The following is a 25495-nucleotide window of genomic DNA, read 5'->3' as shown; positions in this document are numbered from 1 at the left end:
ACCGAGCGACCCCGGCCTGGCAGACCGCGGGCGGAGGGCGCCCCGAGCCCCGAAGCCGAGCCCGGCGCCCGCGGCGTTCACAGCGCCTGGCCCTGCGCACAGGATGCAGGCCTTGGAGCCGGCCGCGGCGGGCTTCTACGAGGAGGATGGCCGAGACCTGGACTTCTACGACTTCCAGCCGCTCCCCACTCTGCCTGAGGACGAGGTGAGCCCCGGCCCTCTCTGGGGCCCCCACTTTCCCCTAGAGAGCCAGCGGCAGATCCTCCTCCCCAGACCCCCTGCCCAGGACTGGGGTCTGCGCCGCAGGGTGGGGGGTCCTATATCTGTGCTCACCCCCACCTCTGGGGCTGTACAGGTTTCCCAGGAGAGGACAGGACCCCTGGAATGGGGCAGGGGATGGAGTGGGTGGGCGGCATGTGCAGAAGTTGGGCCCCAGGGTGGTGGGGTCCTGATGATGAATGTGGGTTCCAGGACATGGGGACAGACATTGAGGTCAGTGTTTACTGGGTGCCAGCAGAGCCGAAGGAGGGTGGCACCATTCAGGGGCCGGTTTAGGGGCCACGTCCTGCTGAGGGCTAGGGGACACCAGGCCTTCCCCCAGGAGACCTGCACTCAGAGGCAGCCCACTGGGCTGGAGTGGCCCAGGGGGCGCCAACCACCTCCATCAGCCTGGGGGACGGTCTTCTCACTGGGCGGACGGCCACAGCCCAGTGTCTGTGATGTGGCACAGTCTGTCCCCACTGGGCCTGAGTCTGTCCTGAAGCTTGCTCCCGTGTGCCCAGGACCCCCAGCAGACGGTCAGTGAGGTTCAAACTCATAAACTCCAGGGTCCTCAAGTAGATGGAGGATCCCTGGGAAAGAGTGACCCACGAGCGAGGCACCCCAGAGCCGGGCAGTCTTCCAGGCTGCGAGGTCTCTGTGTGAAGGCCTGCCCAGGCTACATGGCAAATGCCCCCTTCCTGGCGCCCCCAGCCCACTGTAGGAGGTGCTGCAATTCTGCAGCGGGGGCTGGGGGCTTCAAAGCCCCTCTTTAAATGGCCCTGGGCTGATAAAGACCCTCCAAATGCTGGTCAGAGTGGACCTGGAGGCCTAGAGGAGAGGGACCAGCTGGTTCCTGGCATGACAAGGCCAAGCTGGGTGCCCCCACCCACGACACTCCCGGCCCCACGTTCCTCTGAGAACTGGCCCCCACACACCCAGGCTTACAAGCTGCAGAAACTCAGTTCCTGTGGGTGCTGAGCTGGAGCCCGTCTGATGAGCCTGCTGCCCACCACCCGAACCCAGACCAGGCCGGGCCAGTCGGCGCTGCCCCCGCCCCACGGCGGCCTGGATTCGACGTGAGGGGAGGCTGCAGGGAGAGAGGGAAGAGAACGACAGACCTTTGGTTGCCTCCACGGCTTGAATGGAAGGGGGAGGGCGTGCAGCCCGCAGCTTGCAAAACCTGCCTGGAGTGTGCATTCAGTTTACCTGCTAGACGCTGAATGAGTCCTTGGTGGTGGCCTTGGACTTGAGGCCCATCTTACCCACGGCCTGTGGGCCATCGTTCCTTCTGCGGGTGACAATGTTCCCTGCCATTGCCCTCAGCTGGGCCAGCTGGCAGCAGGGTATGGTGCAGGGGGACGTCCTCCAGCACCTGGCACTATAGCCAACGCCCCCGGGAACAGGGGACTGTGAAGCCAATGCATGAGTTCAGGGGGGCCCACCCCAGCATGTACACCTTCTGGGAGAAGGGGCTGCCCTGCCCCTGTGCTCCATACGCAGAAGTCTGAGTACCTGAGAACACCTGCAGCCAGACACCTGGATGTGCTGGGCAACCCCAGCTCTAACAAGGGCTGCTCGTCTCTGGGCCTGGTTCATGAGGACTCTGTCCCAGAAAAGTCACCCTGTATAGGACACAACCGGGGGGGCAGTGGCACGTCCCTGGCTGGGCAGTGCTAAGGGATCTCCCTCCTGCCCCAAGAGAGGCTGGAGAGACAAGGTCAAAGGGCAGCTCCTGGAATGGACGGTGGACATCAGACCCGGACACAGACAGACATATGCATTTTAACAGCTAATTGATTATGAATTGAGGCCAAAAAGTCAACCCTCGGACCCCTGGAGGCCTCTGGAGTGCTCCCCACCACACACCAGTGAACACACAAGAAGCTGTTTGCCTTGGCATGCCAGGGCAGGGCAGGATGCACCCATGGTGAGCACCGCGGCCAGGCTGGTGAGCAGGAGTGAGAAGGACAGGGCCCCGTGTGGCACAGAGCCATGGCTGCCTTCACTTGCGACACAGGGAGAATGAACTGGAGCGGCCTTGGAAAACAGCTGAGCAGCAATAGCAACGTGGCGGGTGCCCACCCCCCATGTCCCAGCAGTCTGCCTTCTGGGCTTCCACCCCAGAGACGCTTACGCACAGGCACATGACGTGGCCTAAGGAATCGCTAACAGCCTGCTGGAAACTTCCAGGTTATACCCCTGCCCAAGTGCCTGGCCACTTGCAGCAGTGCCTCCACGTCAGGACAGGCCAGGGAGCACAGTGGACTGGGAGACGGCTCTGCTAGGCACTGAGCAAGATGGGCTTCCCAGAAGTGGTGGCCTGGCCCGGAGCCACACGGAACATCAGCCCCACGACGGGGTATGGGGCCATGGCCGGCCCTCAGATTCTGGCAGGGTGATGGAGAAATCGACCATGCTGGCTGCCATGTGGGACAGGGGTCCTGCTGGCTTTCAGGGGGCACCGAGGAGGGCAGGTTTGGAGGTGAGGCTAGTACCAGTCAGGGTGGTTTCCATCCCCGGCTCCCCCAGCACCCTCCAGGCCAGGCGCTCGACCTGGGGGGTTGAAGGTGAGACTGTCCCTGCGCTAGAGGAGCACACAGCGCCCCCCCAGGACCACCCTGTGGAGAAGCAGCCGTTCCCACTGCGTGCAACAGGGATGTGCACAGTCTTTACAGAGGGAGTTGGGGGGCTGCACCTGGGGGGCCCAGGGGAGCTTCTGGGGAAGGCGATATGTACACCCTGCTGGCAATATGAGTTGAGGGGGGCAAGCACGGGGGGCCAGCAGGAAGACTCCTGACAGAGCACCCGGCCAAGCCGCAGGCTGGGGATCTGACGGCGAGGGGGTGATCTCAGTGGCTGTTCTCAGGGCTTGAGTTCTGAGTTGGCGGGACCCAGAATGCTCCAAAGTGACACAACATTAATGGATTATAAGCCAGTGCACTGAGGGTGCAAAGTGCCTGGCTCCCTGGGATCTGCTCACCCTCTGTCTGAGTAAGGGGCTTCGTGGACACAGAGGCCCCTAACCAGGGTTGCTTGGCTGGAACTGTGTCCTGGGGCGGGAAGCCCGGCTGCCTTCTGCAACCCAGGGAACAGCTAGCCCGAGGGGTCACATCAGCAGCCTCCACACACACTCCTCTCCGGGAGAGGTCAAGTTTGTGCAAGGCCTGCACTTCTGCCCTCGACCCCTGGCAGGAAGTGTGACTGTGGTGGTCCATGCCGTAGGCCCACACCACAGCCCCTGGGGCAGCAGCGCCTCCCTGGGGACTTGAAGGTGGGGTGGGGGCACAGGAGCAGCCTGGGGCTGGGCTGGATGGAGAGAGACCTCTGCCAGGTGAGCAGCCAGGCAAGAGCCCGGGGGTGGAGCTTCCAGAAGGTACCGCCCCAGCAAGGTCAGTGTTGGCAGGAGCAGGGGCAGCTGAGGGGTGGGAAGCGTGATAACAGTGGCCCTGCAGGCCCTCGTGTGTCCTGGGCACTTGAGTACCTTGGAGGCACAGCTCCTGGGCAGTGTCTGCAGGAGGCCTTGGCTTTGCCATTCCCAGCACGTCCTTCTGTCCAAAGTCTGCCACAGCCCGTTAAGCCCCGGAGAGCGTTGGAAGCCATACGGCTGCGTGGTTTCAGCTGGCATGGAGCTGAGCCCTGGGGATTGTATGAGTGGGCAGTGAGGCTCGGTCAAACGGGTCCTGAGCTGGCCCCTATGGCGGCAAGCAGAGATGGGAGTCAGGGCCGCTTCACAGGTTGCCCACGGGGCCTGTGTACTGCGTGGCCAGTGGTGAGATGTGTCTCCTGGGGCCGTGTGGGCCTAGTCTGAGGAAGCCGGGCCACCACAATGTACCTGTGCTGCCTGGCCTTCTCCTCTCCCTAGTCCCTGGCCCTTCAGCCAAGGCTTGTCCGACACTTCTGCCTGCAGACAGGCTGGGCCATGGAGGTCGGAGAAGAGGGGCCTGCCTGAGCCGAGCTCAGTGGAGGAGGCAGGCCAGGTCGGGGTCATGGCCCTTGGTTTGTTAGGGGAGCCTGTGGCATTGTTCAGCTTCCATTCAGAACATGGGAGCTGAACATACCTCTCAGCTGCCAGACCCCCGGATTCAGGGGAGTCAGGACAGTCCTGTCTCCAAGTGGAGCACCACCCCACGTGGAACGTCACCCTGGACCATCAGGCAGAGACTCCCCAGGGCCTCCCAGTCTCAGCACTGAGCCCACCCATACACAAGTAGGCACGAGGCCTGTGGGTCCCTGGCCTTTCTGAGCTGACCGAGGCAGGCATGTCTGCTGCCCTGAGCAGGAGATCATGCTGTGGGTGTGGGATGCCCCTGCGCTGTTCCTGGCCTCGTGCCTTCCCTTGGCTGCCTGTCCTTGTCAACAGCTTCGTGAGCAGGCAGGCTTCAGAGATGCGGGCCAGTGACTACAGGGCAGGCACCCGCAGGGGACTGGCTCAGATGCAAACCATGTACCAGATATTTCTGCAGAACCCCACTCACCCCTCAGGGTTGTTTATCATTTCACCGAAAGCTATGCATGTGTGTGCAGTGTTCATGTGTGTTACATGGGTGTGTGGAAGTGTGTACAGTGTGCACATGTGTGCATGAGGTGTGCATGTGTGTGCATTGTATGTGGTGTGTGCAGTGTGTGGAAGTGTGTGTGATATGTGCACGTGTGCACATGTATGTGTGTTGTGTGTGTACTTTACAGCATTTTGTAGTGTGTGCACATGTGCATGTCTGCACCATATGTGGTGTGTATATGCATGTGCATGTGCATGTGTTCTTGCCCAATGTGTGGGTGGGTGGGTGTGAAGTGTGTATGTTGTGTGTACATGTGCATGTGTGCGTGTGTGTGCAGTGTGCATGTGTACATGTGTGCTTGTGCATTGTGTGTGTGGAAGTGTTGGTGTGCACACATGTGCATGTGTACACTGTATGCTCTGTGCATGTGTGTGTGGTGTGCACACGTCTGTGCACATGTGTGTTTATGTGGCATCTCCCTGCTGTGGTGGGACCCCTCACAGCCCAGAAGAGGGACTCAGGGGTGGAGGTGCATGTATGTGTTGTGTGTGAATGTATGAACTCATGTGATGGTGTGTGCACATGTGTGAGTGTGAATGCATTGTGTGTTGTGTGTGTCTAAATGTATGAGCTTGTGTTATGGTGTGTGCACATGTGTGACTGAATGCACGTGTATGTTGTGTGATGTGTGCACGTATGTGTGTGAATTCATGTGTGTGGTATGATGGTGCGTGCACACATGAGTGTGGGTGAATGTGCATGCAGTGTGATGGTATATGCACATGGGTGAATGTAAGTGTGAATGCATGCTATCTGATGGTGTGTGCACACATGTGTGTGGATGTGAATGCATGTTGTGTGATGTGTATGAACATGTGTGGTGGTGTGTGCACGTGTGGGGGGGCAGGCCTGCATGTTGTGTGATGGTGTGTGCACACGTGTGAGTGTGGGTGCTGGTGACAATGACCACAGTCATCTCTTAGACTCTGGAGTGCAGGCGTAGCATGGCAGAGGCCTGGACACTCAAACTTCCCAGGGCTGGTGTCCCAGCAGCTCAGTACCAACATCACATGGCACTCAGTGTTGTCATATGATTACCATACAATGTGCACAACTATGCGTCTGCAGGTGGGGACTCCACTTCACAGACCCTCACCTGTCCTCCTGTCCATTTGGTCCCTCCATGTGACCAAATGCAGGGAGCCTGTGGGAGCCAGGGTGCCCCCGTGCTGGCGCACCAGGCTGTGTCCGCCAGGGCACAAGCTTGTTAGCAGGCGCTGTGGCTCAGAAGCCAACTGCCCCGTGGGGCTGCACCCAGGACAGCCAGTTACTTTTCATTAACACAAAGAACTGCCTAACGCCCTGTTCCCCCGCACACAAGAGCGTTGTTCCGGGGAGAGGCCGGAGCGCAGGGGCAGCAGGTCCGGCTGTGCCCGCCGCCATCCAGCCAGTCCCAGCCCGCCTGTCTTGGCAGGAGAATGTGTCCCTGGCCGACATCCTCTCCCTGCGGGACAGTGGCCTCCGCGAGCAGGAAGCCTGGGCCGTGTGCCTGGAGTGCTGCCTGGCCATGCGGAGCGTCGCCCACTCAGCCATCTTCCAGACGCTCTGCATCACGCCCGACACGCTGGCCTTCAACACAAGTGGGAATGTGTGCTTCACCGAGCAGCTCAGCGGTGAGCCAGGCGCGGGGAGGGCGGGGCTGGGGGCGGGGCGGGACGGAGTGGAGCGAGTTGGGGGCGGGGCTAGGGGGTGTGAGGGGCGAGGCTTGGGTGGGGAGGGTGGGACTAGGGGAGGGAGGGGCTGAGGATGGGAGGGAGGGGCTAGACGCGGTAAATGGGAGGAGGCGGGGTGGGGCGGGGCTAGAGGTGTGGTGGGTGGAGAGAGGGCTGGGCTAGGGGTTGGGGAGTGGGGGAGAGTGGGGCAGGGTGAGTGGTGGAAGATCTGTGGGGGATGGGGAGTGGGGGAGGGCGTGGCTGGGGCGTGGCAAAGGACCAGGCTAGGCTGTGGGCAAGGGCGGGGAGAAGGGAGGCAGCTAGCCTCCGCTCCCCTGTGCGTCCCCCACTCCAGGAACAACCCAAGGTGGAAAGGGCCTGGCTTTGCCCCAATTTGGTGGCGTTAATTCCTTCTTTCGGAAGCCAGACAGAATCCTTCCCTCGCTTGTGGAGCCAGTTTCCGGCCTCTTCCGGGAAGGACGGAGCCCCCTTTGTGACTGCTGTCCCAGCTCATGCTGAGGGCCAGGCCAAGCTGGAGTCCTCTCTCCTTCCGGCCTCTGTGGGCTCCTAGGGGGTGCTTCTGGGGTAGTTCGTCCTGGGCACTCCGTGGGTGTAATCTGAGTGTTCTCTTTTCCTTCCCTAAGATGACCCTGAGGGCGCCTTTGTACCCCCAGAGTTTGACGTGACTGGGAACACCTTTGAGGTAATTGCTGGCAGGCGGGGCAACTCACCAAGCCGATCCATACCCGTCCCCATCCGTCCCTGGCCAAGGCGTGGTGCTGACCCCTGTGCGGTGGAGCTTGCATGACTCCACAGCACCGTCCGCCCCCCTTTCCCATTGGGAAGGGGTTCATTTCCTTAGAGGGGCAGCCCTTTGGATCACTCACCCCTGCCAGCCACAGTCCTCGTGGCTGGTGCTGGTCGGCCACGTTGGTGTCTGCACAGCAGTGACTTTGGGTGTGTTGTAGTCATTGTGGTTTCACAGTGTGTTTCTGGGAGTGTGACCTGCTCACTTAGCTCTCTGTATCTGAGGTACTGGAAGTACCTCCGATCCCTCGTGGTGACTGGCACCGAGTCGTAGCACCCTCCACCACAGGGCACTGCAGGGTTGGCATGCCTGCCAGTGCCAGGGTGGCCCCTGGTCCATGAAGGGGGATGTGGGTGGAGCCCCTTTGGTGAGAGGCTCACTCTTCTATGCTTGCCGCTTGTGGCTCTTCGGCACTTGAGTCCATCTGTTCATCCTGCAAATACATCTCCACTATGTGCTGTCTTTTCATTTCCTTTAGGGCAGTGGTTCTCAAAGTTTTTGGTCCCAGGACCCCTTATACTCTTAAGACCTGAGAACCCTGAAGAGCTTCTGCTTACGCGGGCTCTGTTGTGCTGTGAATGGCCCACATGCTCAGCTGCTAACCAAAAGGCTGCAGGTTTGAGTCCACACACGGACTAACTGGAAGAAAGCCCTGGGGAGGTATTTCCAAAACTCAGGCATCGGAAACCCTCTGGGTCCCCAGCGTCCATGACCCCGAGACCAGAAGAGCTAGGTGCCCACTGCCGACCACTCTGAGAGGGATCACAATAGGAAGTCCTGGATAAAGTGGGAGAAAAACGCGGAACAAAACTTACAAATCATAAAAAAAAAAAAAGGATAGCTGGTCTGATAGAGACTGCTAGAACCTCCGAGACCATGGCCCTTATCCAGCCTTCAAGCCTGGAACTGCCCCCTGGCTCCACTTTCTGCCAAATGATAAGTCTATGGGGTGAACAATGACACCAGGGAGGTCCCACTCCTTCGAACAGTCAACCATACAGGTCAGAAGGTCAGCATGTGGCCGAGAAGGAAGCTCAGAAGGCAGGAAGGGCTGGGCAGGAAGGATGAAGGGACACGGAGCACAGGGAGGAAGGGCCAGGGCGCTGTGATGTTATAGGGGCTACAGTCAGTGTGTGAATGGTTGAATGGAAAGCCAATGTGCTCTGTTAACTTTCACCCAAATCACAATAAAAAGTTAAGGAGAATAAAACCCTGTGAGCACAGTTCCACTGACACACTTACTTTAAAAATATTTAACTGACAGCAATAAACCCGCTGCACATTAACATATATAACATTTTTATGAAAAATATCTCCAAAAAAAATCATGAGAAGAGGTTGGATGCTGTATGTTTTCAAGTCTCTTTAACGCCCGGGCTAAGGGAAGGCAGGTAGGTTCTCACGGCTGCTTCTGCCTCAGTTGGCTGCAAAATCACACATCTGGGCCCCAGCGACTCCACAGTCACGCTGAGAACGGCACGGAGCAGGTCAGTCAGGTCTCAGTGTGGCTACTGAAATAGTGCTACACCTCGAGCCACACTCTCAGGAACGCAGTTTGGAGGTACCCTTTAATGAAAAATCTTTCTCGGCATTAATATAAAGTCATTCCTGTTTTCTTTTATTGTGTTTAATGTGCGTGTGTCTTAAGAACTTTCCCAACCCCCACGTCTAACAGATAGCTCACTGCCATTGAGGCAAGTCTGACTCACAGTGTCCCTAGAGGACAGAATGGAACTGCCCCACTGGGACTCCAAGGTTACCAATCTTCACAGAAGCCAATGACCTCATCTTTCTCCCACAGAGTGGCTGGTGGGTTTCAACTGTGGGCCTTTGGTTAGCGGCCAAATGCTTTAACCACAGCACCACCAGCGATTCTACGGTCTGACAGATGAACACTGATAACTTCTACCAAGGGTTTTCCAGATACCTTACGCATCTGAAGTTGATTTTTATGGTGTGAGATAGGACCCAATTTCTTCTTCTCCCTGTAGATAACCGTTGGTTTCCAGCTCTGTTTATTACTAGCCCAGGTACATGCCACCTCTGCCATATACCAAGGTTTTACATAAAGCAGGTGTACTTGGGGGGGGTCTCTGTTCTGCCCCAGTGACCCACTTGTTCATCCCTGAACTAGAGCCACATTTTATCACAACCAGCTTCGCAGAGGAGCCCTGTCCTTTCTCAGAAGTGTTCTGCCTTTTTGTGGCCCAAGTCCATGAAAGTTCAGTTGGAATTTTGATCAGGATGGCACCAATTCTAGAGATCAGCCTGGGGAGAGTTGACCCCTTTACAACACACAGTCTCCTCCGTAAACATTTTCCACCTCTCCGTTCATTTGGGTCTTGTTTAATGTTTCTTAACATGTTTGGGCAATCTGCTTCCATAGAGACCCTGCCTCGGAAACCCAAGGCGGGGTCGCTATGAGTGGGATCTGACTTGACAGCAGTGAGTGAGTAAGTTGAATAACTTGTTTAGGTTTTTACTGCCAAGGTCCTAGATCTCTCTCCTTAGATTTAGCCCCAGGAATCAGATGCTGTCTGGTTCTGTTCTAAATTGGGAGCTGTCTGGGTGACACATTTTCATGCTTGTTTGGTGCTGGTCCACAGACTTGCAGGTTACTCTAACTTCTGAGTCTTACATCTGGCCACATTGTTAAATTATTTTGTTATTTCCAGTAACATATGGATTCGTTGAGCTTTTCTATTCAGCTAATCAAGTCACTGGTTTAAATTTTTAAAGGCAGTGTTACCCTCCTGACCAGTACCTCCGCTTTCTGCCCCTTATCCCACTGGGCGCCAGCAGGGGGCGGCAGGGAGGCACTGCAGAGAAGCAGTGTGACTGTCAGTGCCTGTCCCGTCCCAGGGAGAAGTGGCTGCTTCCCCTCTCCTGTCCCCACATCCAACTCACCAGGAGCCCGTGGCTTGGTCTCCAAGGCATAAGTCCATGGGCTTGTGCGACATACCACCATCACAAAATACATATCAGGAGAGAAGGAGCTTTTCCTGTGTGTCAGTAATAGCTGGTGAGAGGAGGCCGAAAGGACTCCATCTGTAGCAGCAAAGGAAGCAGCAGCGAGCTTGGAACAGCTGGAGGTCTAGAGGAAACTCGCTCTTTTCTGCACTTATTTTGAAGGCCAGCCCCAGAGGAACAGTGGGGGCTGATGGCACAGGAGCTGTGGGGACAGGTGCTGCCTGTCCTTAGCTGCTGCTCCAGGCACTGACCAGAGCCCCCTGGGCCCCTGCAGGCCCACATCTACTCCCTGGGGGCCACGCTGAAGGCGGCTGTGGAGTATGTGCCGGAAGCCGAGCTGGAGCCCAAGCTCAGCGTGGACCTGGAGACGCTGCTCAGCCAGATGCAGGCAGAGAAGCCGGGGGACCGGCCCCAACTGGAGGTGAGCCCCACCGCCCTGCACAAGGACATGTCTGCGTGCCCAGCAGGCACCAAGGGCCTCATGCAGGCTCCGCCCAGCCCACCCTGCTGCAGCCTCATCCAGCTGCTCAGCTGGAACCTGGCGGTGGTCCATCGAGTTGAATCCTGACCTTGACGTTTCCTGTGCATTCTGCTGCAAAAGGCTTTGGCTTGCATCCACCGCAGGCTGGATGAATCGCCGGCTTTCTGTGGCCCCAGATGCACCGTTTTCTGTACCAGAAAGTAGCAGTTCCGGGGGAGGCAGGCACTGTCCCTGAGTCCCTACCTCTGACCTTATCCACAGAGTATCATCGCCCTGTGTGAGGAGAGGATGAAAAGTGTGTCTTCCTGCCACCTGTGCCGCAGCCTCTCGGCCCTTGGGAGGAGGGTACTGTCCATCGAGTCTTTCGGAGCACTCCAAGGTAAGTGCACATACACACGCACATGCACACAGACTAACACACACATGTGCATGCACATTCACATATATGCAAACCCATGCGCACACGACATGCACAGCTGTGCACATGCATAGACCCATGCATGCACATGTGCACATTCACTGAGACCTATGCACATGTATGATGTGCACACACGATGTGCATGTACTTGCACATACATGTGCACTTGCAGAGATCCATGCACATGACATGCACACGTGTGCACATGCAGAGAGACCCATGCACACACACATATAGTCACTCAGACCCATGCACACACATGTGATGTGTGCACATGTACGTGCACACGTGTATCCACATGCATAAGCCCATGCACATGCATAAACCCATGCACACACATGCAATGTGCACAGATCACGTGCACATGCACACAGAGACACATGTACATGACATGCACATAGTATACATGCACACAAACCAAGCAACATACATACACATGCACACACAGAGATCCATCTACACATGTGTACCCTCACACAAACACTCACATAGACCCATGCACACACACATACACATACACACAGGCACACACAGACTGATGCATACACAGTCACAGACACACTCATGTGTATACACACTCACACACATACACATAGACGAGTACATGCGCATGTACAGACATGCACACAGGCACACACACACATTGCCATACACGGGCAGGCACATGCCCTCACTCACATATGGGGTGCTGGTCCAGCAGTGGCATGCACTCTGGGGGAGGCCTGCACCCAGCATGATGTGAAAACCACAGGTGACAGAGGGTGACAGGAGCCGTCCGGGGAGGCCTGGCCCGGGATCACCCAGGGTGGGGCAGGGCAGGGCTGGGCTATCTGACCTCCTTCCTGGGATGCAGCACTGTGAACTCACAACCGAACATCCACATGCTTTCTTGGTCGAACAATTAGGCAGCCAAAGGCCCGGCAGGAAACTCCTGCCGGAGCTCTGCCTGCCGAGGGAGAGAGCAGCAGGAGCCCTTTCAGAGCCTTCCAGGGCCTCATTAATTGGCAGACTGGGGGACTAATGAGGCGAGAAAGTTGCTGGGCGGGCTCTAAGGAAGACTCTGGGGCTGGGAGCCCGAGAGCAGCCCCACCCCCCGAGTCCCTGTGCTCAGGGGTCTTTGCAGTGAAGGTCTCAGGTCCGTGCTCTGGCAATGACCCCACTCTCCCTGGCACAGATGTCAGTGAGAACACCTGGATGGGGAGATTCGCACCCAGAAGTGCGGGGCCCAAGGGGCAGTCTGGGAACCGTGGCGCTGACCCCAAAGTCCAGCAAGCCCTGCAGGGCCTGCCTGTGGGTGGCCCTGGCAGCCCTCAACAGGAGAGCAGCTGGGGTGTCTATCCCCCACCCTCGAAGCCCCTGCTCTCAGCACCTGTGAGAAATGGCGAGAGTGACATGGAGGGGCCATGCTCGGACCGGCTGGCCGGCCTCCTGCTGGACACCAGGGGCCCCCTGGGCGACCTGGACCGCGGCCCGCTCCGGAGGAACCGCCTAAGGAAGGTACAGAGCTTCCCCCGGCTCCTGGCCGACGGCCCCGAGGCCAGCGCCCTCTGCCTGTCTCTGACTGGAAGCCAGCGTCCAGTCCCGGAGCTGCTCCCTGGGGACTGCAGGAAGATCTTCCCGGAGGGGAAGAATGGGCTGCTGGACTTCAAGGCACTGCCCAAGTATGGACTGTGGCCTGAGGGAAGACCTGAGTCCCAGGATGAGGCCCAAGGCACAGGTGGCCGCAGGGACAGGGGGACCCTGCCTGGGATTGGTCCAAGCGGTGGCTCTGGGCTGGGAGGCCCCAGCCAGGGAGGGGCAGCCAGTCCCCCAGAACAGCCAGCGGAAGAGAGGTGCCCTCAGCCAGATGGTGCATCGTCCTGCCTGGGCCCGGGCCCTGCTGAGGAGGGCCCCCCACCCCATCCCGTGGACCTTCAAGGCACAGGCAGACCTCACTACAATGCTGTGGAAGCTCTGGAAGGAGCCAGCCAGCCTGGAGGCATAGCCACGGAGCAGGTGAGTGCCCATCTCCCCTCAGCGTGCACTATGCTCCTTTTCCCCAGGAAAATGGCCGTATCCCCACTCTTCTCCAGGAACTGCCCCACTCTGAAGCATGTGAATACAGCCTGACTTGCTGTGTGGCCTCCCTGGGGTGGGCAGCTCTCACCCTGGACACAGACACGCAGCCATGCTGGCACCCACTGTCATCGGCACCCACTCTGACCGGCACCCACTGTCACTGGCACCCACTGTCACCAGCACCCACTGTCATCAGCAGGAGTGCACTGCGGGTCCCAGTTTTCTTGCTAGAAGAGCAGATAGGGAACAGCCCCCCGGGACTACGTCCCGGCAGCCCCCGTCCCTCAGGGCTGTACCAGGACCTCCGATCTGGTCTGTGGCAGCCGGTCCTGACTCAGCTGTGTTCCTACGCCAGGGTTCCTGTGGGCACAAGTGGGCCTCGGCTGCCCAGCAGCTCCTAACCCCAAGGTGGGGGATAAGTGAGGCTTCAGGTCTCCCTCTTTGTTGTCTCAAACATTAGAGCCATCGCGCCAGTGTAGAGTGTGCATGGTCAGGCTTGGTCACAGCCACCAGCAAGCCCAGAGCTACTTGCCTGGGGTCTCTGCAGCTCTCTGGAGCAGAGAGGCCCTTGCTGGCCTGGGAAGTCCACCGACCACCAGGTGGTTCCTTCATTCTAAGTGCTGCCTGTGGTCTCAGCCCTGCCTGGGGACAGCGAGGGCCCCGGACAATCCAGAAGTGGGGTCAGGGTCCCTGAGCCAGGCGGCATTCAGCAGCCCCTGCTCCACCCTGGGAGGGTCAGCACCGACCCAGAGCTGGGTGGGGAGTGAAGCCAGCCCCCTGCCTAAAGCCACACTGCAGGGCATAGGCCAGGGCCTCCAAGCTCAGAAGCCCCATGTGGAAGGGACATGCTTGGTGAGGGGAGCAGCCTCCAGACCCAGTGCCGGCAAGGGGACACAGACACGTCACTGGACACCACCCTGGTCATTGGAGGGCCAGGAAGAGCTGTGCCCCAGTGGGCCGTGCAGGAGGGTGAGGAGGACACTGGCTTCCGGAACCTTCCCAATACGTGCACTTGGACACCCTGTGCCCGGTGGCCTCAGATAAGGAGCCTCGATCTCGTGAACACTGTGGTCCACAGCCTTCTCCAGCGCGTGGTGTGGTGAGGTGGGGGCCACCCTGTCCTGACCGCCACCCTCTCCCCGCACAGTGGGTGGCCCTGCAGGACCTCCTGGTGAAGCTCGGCCGGCCCTTCCGTGAATATGAGCTGTGGGCATTGTGCCATGAGAGCCTCCACACGCTGCAGACCTACATCGAGTTCCCAGGTAGCTGCTGTGGTCCGTGAACCGCCCTGGCCCTGAGCCACTGAGTGTAGTCTGTAGTGACCTCAGGGCCGTGGAGGCGGTGGAGGGGCTCAGGACAGGTACTTAAACCCCTGCTGAAAGACATGCAGCCCCACTGTAGCCCTGATGGGGTGACATCATCCCCAAAGAGGCTAAAATTGGTTCTGGGGGGAGGAGGGGAATCTTAGATGTCACAGAACTTCATCATCTCAAAGCTCAGCCCTGGATGATGTTATAGAAGGTGTGGGGGAGGGGAAAACAGTGTGCACAGGGCCTCCTGGGGGAAGCAGTTATGAGAGACACTACTGTCAGTCAACCAGCCCCCCACTGTGCCACCATGACGCAGGATGGGGCCTGTGACCCCCCTCAGGCTTCCCCAGGCCCTGTCCCCTCAGCCATTGTCCCCTCTCCCCTCATCTTCTTGGAGCTCAGAGCACAGGCAGCCCCGTGTAGCCAAGTGGTGTCCAGCCCTCCCTGGGTTGGTAGGAGCAGCGGCTCTGAGGGGCCTGCCTGGGCAGGATGCTGCTTCACGCAGCCCTGGGGTGACACTGGTGGGCTCCCCATGTGCTGGGAGGCTGAGAGGGCTCCCTGCCCTGGACTGGGTGGCACAGCCCTCAGGAGACGGCCTCGGGGCATGCGGTGGACGGGTGGGCGCTTGATGCCACACTCTCCCGCAGCCTACCTGTGTCTGGACTCCGTGCTGATCGCCGAGGATGGCGCAGTGCTCTTTGGGACGTCCCCGGCCAGTGGTGCGTATGGGCTCACGGGGCTGCGCACGGGGTGACTTTGCTGCAGCTGATGGCAAAACTGACCCAGGTCTGGGGTCTTCTCTCTCAGGCTCGTACAACTCACTTTTCCTGGCTCCCGAGGTCACAGAGGAGAAGCTGGTGACAGAAAAGGTAACCAGACCTCCCCTGCACTCCCTGCCCAACCCAAGGCCCACAGACCCTGGCAGCCAGGCTCTTCCCACTCCCACCTCTCCTGTCTAAGGGAAGGAGAGGGGGTGGGCGTGGTGTTGGGACCCAGTGAGATCGGGGCAGGTCCCTGGAGAGCACCATATGTGCCCAGTGCTCTGCACATACAGTGGGAAGTAGGGTGCACGGGGCCACCTCTCCTGGCTGGCAGGAGCCAATAGCAGTTGTTAGAAAGTCATCACTAAGTTAAACAAACTCATGATTACATTAATTAAAGCCAAGGCCGAGCTTCCACTTCCGTTCCTCCTGCACCAACCGGAATCCCACCCGTCCACCGCATGCCCCAAGGCCATCTCCTGAGGGCTGTGCCACCCAGTCCAGGGGAGGAGAAAAGGCAGACCAACTGAGGACCTCAGGAGAGAAGCAACACCACAGTGAAGTCTCAGACATCCCAGACTAGGACTGAAGAAGCCAGCAGGTCAGAAACACCAATGGATGCAGACAAAAAGCCCTATACCAGCCAGCTCCTTGTGGCCAAAGGACCAGGAAAGGGGCGGTCCAGCGTAACAGACAACCATCAGACAGACACCGCAGGGAAAACCAGCCCTGCCCACACCAGTAAAGGCCAAGTGGGAAGCCTGGACTTCTGCCCTCCCCAGTGGGACCAAGGCCCCCAACTTCCCCACTGGGGTGCTGTCAGAGGAGGCTGAGCAGGGGCCAGGAAATTCATCTCCACCAGATGGCAGCATAAGATGGGGCAATCCACTTCCGTAGTGATACTGCCTCGGAAACCCAAGAAGGGGTCGCTATGAGTCAGGTCTGACTCGATGGCACATAACAACAACAACAACAACAGATGGTAGTGAGGGTCCTACCCCCCAATGGCATTGGAGACCACATGGGGAGCCTGAACTTCCACCCCCAGATGTAACAAGGCCCCCAATTCCCCCTCCAGAGGAGGCCTCATGGAGAGTCAGGGCCCTCACCACCACCATCTGGTGGCACCTTGACCCCCTGCGATGTCCTCAGAGCCACACAGGGAGTAGCAGTAGGCCGTCTACCCCTCTTAGCCAAGGAGGTATCAGTGGGAACCTAATGGGGAACTGGCACTCCCCCCGCTGTCCAGCAGTAACGAGGAGCCACTCCTTACATGTCAACGAACCTGGACTTGAACCGCCACCTGGCAGTGATGAGGTGGCACCCTCCCGTCCCCTGCCAAAAAGGTGTCAGAGAAAGCCGACTAAAGGAGAAGACTTAAGTAAGATCCAGAGTCTTAGAACATAATACAAAATATCCAGTTCTCAGTAAAAAAAAAACACTCATTACCCCAAGAACCAGGAAGACTTCAAACTGAATGCAAAAGATGACCAACACATGCCAACGCTGAGTGACAGACTTTAAACAGCAAAATGCCTCAGCAAACAATTACAAACACACCTGAAACCAATGGGAAACTAAAGACCCAGCACAGAATTCCACATCCTTCAGGAATAGAGGGAAAGTCAAGGCATTCTCAGATTGAAAAAAAAAAACTCAGGAAATTTGTCACAACAGATGTACCTTGAAAGAATGGCTAAAGGAATGTCTCTAGCTCAAAAAAATAAAATAAAGGAATGTCTCTAAACAGAAAGGAAACAATAAAGGAAGAACTTTAGACTGTCAGGAAGGAAGAAATGAGGGACTGAGAAAAATGAGGATCAATACAATAGACGCTCCACCACCTCTTTAGTATTCTAAATTTTGTGTGATTGCTCAAGTGAAAATTTAATCTGCTCGAAGTAGCTCTAAATGTACGTAGAGGACATATTAAGACAACTACATTATGAATGGAAGAGAATAAAAACCCACCCATTGCTACGAGTCATTTCCAACTCAGAGTGACCCTGTACGACAAAGGAGAACTGCCCACAGGTTTCCAAGGCTGCAATCCACTACAGAACAGACTGCCACATCCTTCTCCCATGGAGTGGCTGGTGAGTTTGAACCACTGACCCTTTGGTTAGCAGCCAGCTGTTTAACCCCTATGCCACCAGGGCTCCTTATGAATGGGGAACAGTTGTTGTTCTTGTTGTTAGGTGCCATCGACTCAGTTCCAACTCGGAGTGACCCCATGTCCAATGGAACAAAACACTGCCCAGTCCTGTGCCATCCACACAATTGTCGCCGTTGGAGCCCATTGTTGCAGCCACTGTGCCAATCCATCTCGTTGAGGGTCTTTTTTTTTCTCTGATTTCTCAACTCTACCAAGCATATGGTGTCCCTCCCAATAACATTTCCAAAGTACATGAGGTGAAGTCTCACCATCATCACTTCTAAAGAACATTCTGGCTGCACTTCTTCCAAGACAGATTTGTTTGTTCTTCTGGCTTCTTGTTGTTAGGTGCCGTTGAGTCAGGTCCAACTCAGAGCAACCCTACGTACAACAGAATGAAAGGGCACCGTCCTCGCAATCACTGCCCTGCCTGAGCCCATGGTTGCAGCCACTGCGTCAATCCATCTCCTCTTTTTCACTGCCCCTCTACTTTGCCAAGCATGATGTCCTTCTCCAGGGACTGGTCTCTTTGGACAACATGACCAAAGTTTGAGGCAAAGTCTCACCTCACTTCTAAGGAGCATCCTGGCTGTCCTTCATCCAAGACAGATTTATTCATTCTTCTGGCAGTTGTGGTATATTCAATATTCTTCACCAACACCAGAATTCAAATCCATCAATTCCTCTTTGGTCTTCCTTATTCATTATTCAGCTTTTGTATCCATATGAAGCAACTGAAAATACCATGGCTTGGGTCAGGCACACCTTAGTCTTCCAAATGACATCTTTGCTCTTTAACACTTTAAAGAGGTCTTTTGCAGATCTTCCCAAAGTTCTTGACTGCTGCTTCCATGGGCATTGATTGTGGATCCAAGAAAAATGAAATCCTTGACAACGTCAATCTTTTCTCCATTTATCATGATGTTGCTTATTGGTCCAGTTGTGAGATTTTTTGCTTTCTTTATGCTGAGATGTAATCCATACTGCAGACTGTAGTCTTTGATCTTCATCAGTAAGTGCTTCAAGTCCTCTTCACTTTCAGCAAACAAGGTTGTGTCATCTGCATATCACTAGTTGTTAATGAGTCTTCCTCCAATCCTGATGCTGTGTTCTTCTTCATATAGTCCAGCTTCTCAGATTATTTACTCAGCATACAGATTGAATAAGTATGGAGAAAGGATAACACACATTTTTCCTGACTTTAAACCACACAAAATCGCCTTGTTCTGTTTGAATGACTGCCTTTTGGTCTATGTACAGGTTCCTCATGAGTACAATTAAGTGTTCTGGAACTTCCATTCTTTGCAATATTATCCATAATTTGTTATGATCCACATGGTCAAATGCTTTTTCATTATCAATAAAACACAGGTAGAATCTTTCTGGTGTTTTCTGCTTTCAGCCAAGACCCAGCTGACATCAGCAATGATATCCCTTGTTCCACATCCTCTTCTGAATCCAGCTTAAATTTCTGGAAGTTCCCTGTCAATGTACTACTGCAGCAACCATCTTTGAATTACCTTCAGCAAAATATTATTTGCGTGTGGTATTATTGATATCGTTCTATAATTTCCACATTCTGTGGGATCACCTTTCTTTAGAACGGGCACAAATATGGATCTCTTCTGGTAAGTTGTCTTCCATCCAGGTAGCTGTCTCCTAAATTTCTTGGCATAAATGAGTGAACGCTTCCAGTGTTGCATCCATTTGTTGAACCATCTCATTGGGTTGTCAATTCCCAGGGCCTTGTTTTCCACCAATCCTTCAGTACAGGTCGGACTTCCTCCTTCAGTGCCATCAATTCTTGATCATATGCTACCTTCTAAAATGGCTGATGTCACCCAATCTTTTTGGCACAGTGACTCTGTGTATTCCTTCCATCTTCTTTTGATGTTTCTTCCATCATTCAATATATTGCCCACAGAATCCTTCAATATTGCAACTTGAGGTTTGAATTTTTTCTTCAACTCTTTCAGTTTGAGAAATTCCAAGCACGTTCTTCCTTGTGGTTTTCTAACTTCACTTTGCCTTCTCGAGCTGCCCTTTAAAAGTTTCTGTTCAACTCTTTTACTTCATCATTTCTTCCATTTGCTTTAGCTACCCTATATTCAAGAATAAGTTTCAGAGTCTCTTCTGACATCTATTTTGGCCTTTTTTTTTTTTTTCTTTCCTGTCTTTTTAATGACCTTTTGTTTTCTTCACGTAATGGCCTTGATGTCATCCCACAACTCCTCTAGCCTAAGCTGTCAATCTTTGTGCATTTCATTTCATTTCTGACAACTAAACAACACACTTCTAAATAATCCATAGGTCAAGGAGGAAGTCTCAATGAAAATTTTAAAAAATACATTGAATTGAATGAAAATATAGCATGTCAAAACCCATGAGCTAAAGTGGCACTAAGAAGGAAATTCATAGCACAATACACTGTATGGTAGAAGAGAGAAAAAGTCTCAGTAGTTTAAGCTCCCACCTCAAGAACCTAGACAAGGAAAAGCAAAACAAACCTAAAACAAGCAGAAGGAAGGAAATAATAAGGATGATCGCAGAAATCCATGAAACTGAGAACAGAAAAAGTAGGAAAAATCAAGGAACTCAAGCTGGTTCTTCGAAAAGATCAATAAAATTGACAAACTTCTAAGAAGCAAGACTAACAATGAGGAAAGAGAGAAGATACAAGTGAGCAGTATCAGGAATGACAAGAAGACATCATCACAGACCCTGCAGACCTCACAAGGATCATAAGGGATCCTACAAATAGCTTTCCACCCATAAGCTTGACAACTTAAATGAAATGGACCAATTTCTTGAAAAACACAAACCACCCCAACTCACCAAATATGAAATTGATCAGTTGAATAGCCCATAGCTATTAAGGAAGCTGAATCTATCATTTAAAAACTCCTAAAGATAAATCACTAGGTATGGATAGCTTCACTGCAGAATTCTACCAAATATTTAAAGAAGTCACACCAATTCTAAACCATCTCTTCCAGAAAACAGAAGAGGGACTACACCAGCTCCTCACTTCCTGACATAGTTAGATTCCGAAGGCCAGGTCGTTATGTGAAAATGGAGGATCATCACACCAGATCACAAATGCAGGAGGACTGCATCACTGCATGACTGCCACCATTACGTAATGACACCACTACGGAAATGCCCAACCTCTGAGAATCATGGCCCAGCCAAGCTGACACAGAACTTTAACCAACACACCTTGCACCTCGGCGTTCATTACTATCAGATGTTAAGTCGTTAACATGCAAAATAGCTGAATAGTAGGTGTTTTGCTGCTGTTGTAAATGCAGAAGGTCGGATAACAAGATAGTCACTAAGTGAGTACCAGGTGTACTTCCCAATTCATTTTATGAAACTAGCTTTACTCTGATATCAGAAGCAGACAGAGACAGTACAAAAACAAATTACAGGTCGGCATCCTTTATGAATATAGATGCAAGAACACGGCTGAGACCTCAGTGGGCCGTCCCCTTTCATTCTCCTCACTCACTGCAACAACTCGGGGAGTGTGAAGGAGCTGGTCAGTTCACACCCCAGGCTACACTGGGCCTCAGGGCCTGTCCTCTGGCTCAGATCCCTGCGAATCAGTGGTGTGCTGAGAAAACGTAACAGCCAGCTCTCTGAACACTGTGTGCTTCTGTGGACACACAGACACTTAGTACAAACATAACTGACACCAAGGGTGTGTGGCACACGACTCACCAGTAACAAGATGACGTGGCACTGCTCCTGGTAGAACATCCACAGGCCCAGGTGATCCCCATCCTCCAGGAGCTTGCCTTGACTTCCGCCCGGCCCTGTGCTCACCACCCACCAATGACACAGGGGCATGACGCTCACGCGAACATTGGTGGATATTTTCTTTATCTCAGGAAGATGAAACAAAACAGGACCGGAACGTCACACATTCCACGTGACATTCTAGGATGATAGTGGTTGGCAACGGGACAGCATTTCCTTAAGGTTTGCTGCCTTTCGCACTATAACAGCTGCAGACCTGTGCTTGTTAATTGTGTCCATCATTAGCATTTTATACTTCTCTTCATTAAGTCAATCCACAAGACAACACAGCAAGCCCAGCTTTGGGGCCTTTGCCAAGTCTATGCGCTAAATATTCCCACGTGACTGAACCTCCTGGGTCCTTGTTAAACATGCAGATTCCCAGGTTCCAATGCAGGAGGTTTGGGGGGCAGAAGAGGAAACTGAGGGCCCGCCCCGACTCTGGCTGGTCTCACGGTGCACGTCAGGAGCCACTCTGTGAAGGCTACGCCTTTGGGGCCGCCAGGGCAAGGCAGCATCTGCTGGGCGTGGCTGGGCCCCTCGGTGTCCCCATCACCCTCTCTCCACTCACCCAGGCCTCCGTGTACTGTGTGGCCGCCGTCCTGTGGACCGCAGCCAGATTTAGCATGCCTCGTGACCACAAGCTGGCCCTGCCACGCAGACTCAAGGCTCTCCTCTTGGACATGGCCAGATGTAGCCCCCAGGAGCGGCTGTCTGCAGCCGAGGCCATCAAGGTAACCACACTGTGACTGCACTGCGACTGGGGTGCTGGGCCTCCACTGCTGAGCTGGGCACGAGGGCTCAAGGGAGCCAGGACACAGGTTTGGGGCAGGAGCCACTGGATGCAGGAGGGGTGGGCTTCATTTTACCTACCACATTGCCCTGGCCACCCATGTCACCGAAGCTTCCTCCCGACTGGGGGTGAGGACGGTGTGGCCTGGGCCAAGCACTGGTCAGCTGCCCTGCGACCCCACCTGATTTCCCCTCCCGCTCAGTTCCCGCAATACAGGTTGCCTCCTCTGAGTCCCCTCCCAGCCTCACACCCTTAGCTCATGAAGTCAGCGTGGCCTCGCCTCACCCGCTGGACCATGGATCCCAAGCTGGGAGACAGCTAGAGCTGAAGCCCCAGCCCCCCTCTGGCAGGTAGAAGCAGGAGACAGAGTGGGGAGGCCCTTGCTGTTGGGGTGGCAGGATAGGGCCCATGCAGTGGGAAGACGGCTTTGGGGCAGAACCGTGCTGGAGCGTGGGCCAGGTGCTCACCCCTCTGGCCTTGCTGGCTCCCCATCAGGTGAGGATGACCTACCAGGGTCCCCACCATGAAAGGGCGCAGGGTGCCTGTGAGGGCTCCTTACATGCTAGCCAAAAAAGAAAACGACTCTTTGTCTTCTCCACACCTCCTGGACCGCCCGTTGTTCCTCTTCCCCACACTGGCCCTTCTAGAGTCCTGACCAAACACGAGTGCTTCATAGTGACTTTTTGCCCCAAATATCAGAAGGTCTAGCCCTGCAGAATCAATGCTAGGGCCATGGCCTGCCCCACACCCACCACACCCTCCAGGGCATAGTGCCTGAGGGCCGAGCCCTTCACTACAGAGCCACATAAGGGGTGACAAGTGCCTGGCCTCACCGTGCTGGGCCTGGGAGATCAGCCGCATTCACACTGATCTTGTCATGGCTGCCACCTGGCTGGCCAGGTCCCAGAGGACCTGTGCTTAGCTGTGAAATTATAGCATCTCCCAAGCCTCACTTGTCTGTTTTTCAGGCTGCAATTTCGGAAGCATTTTGTGTGTGTGTGTGTGTGTGCGTGCGCGCGCGTGCACTGGTGGATTCTGACCCCATTCTGCCAGGGATTTACAATGTCACCCTTTCTGTAGTTCTTCAAGGGACAGCTGCAGGCACTCCACGTTCCCCTATCCCATCTTCCATGAGACCCCAGGTGCCTGGCCCCTCTGTGGTGGCTGTCAGCAAGGCAAGTCCACCAGGCTCGCCAGCCAGCCCTGAGGGAGGAGACAGGCAGTTTTTGTTCAGTTTTTATTCCTAGGCTGAAGGCAGGACTGAAAGCTACGTGCACGGATGCAGAAATTCATGCCTGTACACCCAAAGTCTGGGGTGCCCCCAAGAATAAAGCACCCACCAGGCTCTCCTGTCCCACCATCCTGTGACAGGGTACCTTCTGGAGTTGGCGGTGTCCACACACACTCTCCCCCACTGGGCACTAGCTGGCACCTGAGCCGCCTGTCCTGTACCTGATTGTCCACTGGGTCCTCTTTCCAGGTGAGCAACAGCTACCTCCTTCAACGAGGCATGGACAGCAAGAAGATTCTAGCCCACCTGAGGGGGTCTACCTGTAAGGTAAGACGAAGGTTCCCAAAGCATGCTGCCTAGGGCTTTAATGGGCCCTTGGCACCCAGGGAGATGAGGCTCTAGGTTTTGAAGTGTTTACTGTCACGTTTTTGTAGAATTCAGGGCACAGAGATCATGACTACTGGATGATACTCTGCACCTTCTTAGATTGGCCCTGGGGGGCACCAGCTCTCGGGGTGCTATCTGCCGCTCCCACCTCTGGCCCTCAGGGTCTGTGGTGGTCAGCAGCAGTTACAGACATGCCTGTCAGCCTCCCTGGCGCTGTGGGCAGGGCCAGAGCAGTGACGGTGACCCGCAGCACAGGCAGGGACACGACCCCCAGGCACCTGACATCCCCATCAAGCATCTAGGTGTTGGGGTTCCAAGTAACACAGGGTTCGACTCTGGCACCGTCGTCCCATCCCCCAGCAACCGCTTCATCTGTTGGCAAAGCATGTCATCAAGGTTCCTGCTGCAAAGAAAACCAAGCTCTGCCTGCTGGCCTCCCACCAGCCATGCCAGCTCCCCTCCACCCCAGACCCCGGAGCTGCAGGCCCAGCCCAGCCTCCTGAGCCCCCAGCCCCCCACAGCTCCAGGCCTCCCTTGACCCCCGAACTGCAGGCCCAGCCCCACCCCACCTCCTGAGCGTGCTCTGTGTGAGGGGCAGAAGACCGGGGTGCACCAGAGTGACGGTGTGCCTCCTCATGGGGCTGCCTTTCTGCATGAAGGCGCTGACTGAGTGCGTCTGCCCCAGGTTTACCAGGAGGAAGAAACAATCAGCCTCCAAAATCCCTTCTCGATGGCTGACCTGGAGCCGCACACGGCGCCTCCTCCAGAGCCCAGCGCAGGTGGGGTCCCGGGCCGGCCTCCTCTCTCAACCTCAGCCACCAGCCCTGGCATCCCCACCCTCACGTGCACATGAGCCTGACGGGACACACAGGACCACGAGTCCAGAACTCACCAACACAGAGCCCAACCACCTTCCTGGGGGATCTGGCTTTATCCTGTGTCCTGAACTGCAAGTGGCGCAGGCTACGTGAGCGGTGTCACTACGGGCGTGAGAGGGTGCAGAGGGTACCCTCTGACACTGTCAGAGGGGGTCACACCAAAATGACCCCAGGGTCCAGGGCGGTGGCAGGGGTGGCAGCAGCGGGTGGGCTGGCATTGCAGAGGGCAAGGCCACCAGGCAGAGGCCTCATTAGGGCTGATGTCAGTACAGTGACTTGTCACCACCCTGGCCCTCTCACCCTACACCCACGCTCCCCCACCAGCCGCCAGTCAGGGACGAGTGGGTGGGCTGCAGCACCTGCCGTTTGGTGGGCACTTCCGGGAGCTGCAGGGGACGGGGCCACGAGGGGCGGGGCTGAGCAGCGTGGCTCTTGGGTGGGGTGGGCCAGGCTGCTCTGCCCACCGGGGTGGCTTCGTTAGCCTGCTTGTCCACGAGGGTGACACCAGTCCTTCTGCCACCACTGGGCCACGCTCAAATGCCTCTGCTCCCCCACCCCCAGGCCTCTTCCGCAGGCAGCCGCTAGGTCCCGCCCCCTCCCCCTGCCCAGCAGGTCCGTGGGAGCCCCCTGTCTGTGTGTGCCCTTTCTGGACTTTTCCGTCACAACCAAAAGATGAAAATAAACAACACGGTCGTCATCAAGTCCATCCCCTCCCATAGCAGCGCTGTGGGAACAGAGCAGAACTGTGCCCGGGAAATTTACAGGACCCTAAATCTTTCTCCCCCAGATGGGCTGGTGGGTTCCAACCTTTGCTAGCAGCCGAGTGCTTAACCAGGGCACCTTGCCATGTCTGCAGTCGCCCCTAAATTATCCCTCTCCCAGCCCCTGGGCGTTCTGGCCTGTCTGGCCTGTTGCCATCCCCAGCCCGCCCTTTCCCCTCATGGCCCCCTCTGGGCTGTCACCCTTTTCCCG

At 55.7% G+C, this 25495-nt stretch overlaps 1 protein-coding gene across 1 annotated transcript in view; it reads left to right on the top strand.

Annotated features, from left to right (window-relative positions):
- The first annotated feature begins 103 nt into the window (after window positions 1-103).
- KNDC1 (kinase non-catalytic C-lobe domain containing 1) overlaps window positions 104-25495 on the top strand; it is a 41077-nt gene continuing 15685 nt past the window's right edge. The window contains exons 1-12 of the mRNA XM_007936878.1: window positions 104-205; window positions 6235-6433; window positions 7117-7175; window positions 10525-10671; window positions 10993-11110; window positions 12324-13144; window positions 14355-14469; window positions 15165-15236; window positions 15325-15386; window positions 21810-21968; window positions 23508-23585; window positions 24331-24424. Coding sequence (XP_007935069.1) covers window positions 104-205; window positions 6235-6433; window positions 7117-7175; window positions 10525-10671; window positions 10993-11110; window positions 12324-13144; window positions 14355-14469; window positions 15165-15236; window positions 15325-15386; window positions 21810-21968; window positions 23508-23585; window positions 24331-24424 — 2026 coding nt within the window. The remainder of the gene's footprint in view (window positions 206-6234; window positions 6434-7116; window positions 7176-10524; window positions 10672-10992; window positions 11111-12323; window positions 13145-14354; window positions 14470-15164; window positions 15237-15324; window positions 15387-21809; window positions 21969-23507; window positions 23586-24330; window positions 24425-25495) is intronic.

This window comes from Orycteropus afer, unplaced genomic scaffold (assembly GCF_000298275.1).
Source record: "Orycteropus afer afer isolate SDZICR_OR568_19922 unplaced genomic scaffold, OryAfe1.0 scaffold00038, whole genome shotgun sequence".
In the NCBI taxonomy this organism is placed as follows: Eukaryota; Metazoa; Chordata; class Mammalia; order Tubulidentata; family Orycteropodidae; genus Orycteropus; species Orycteropus afer.
This window is presented reverse-complemented; position numbering and strand designations above follow the sequence as displayed.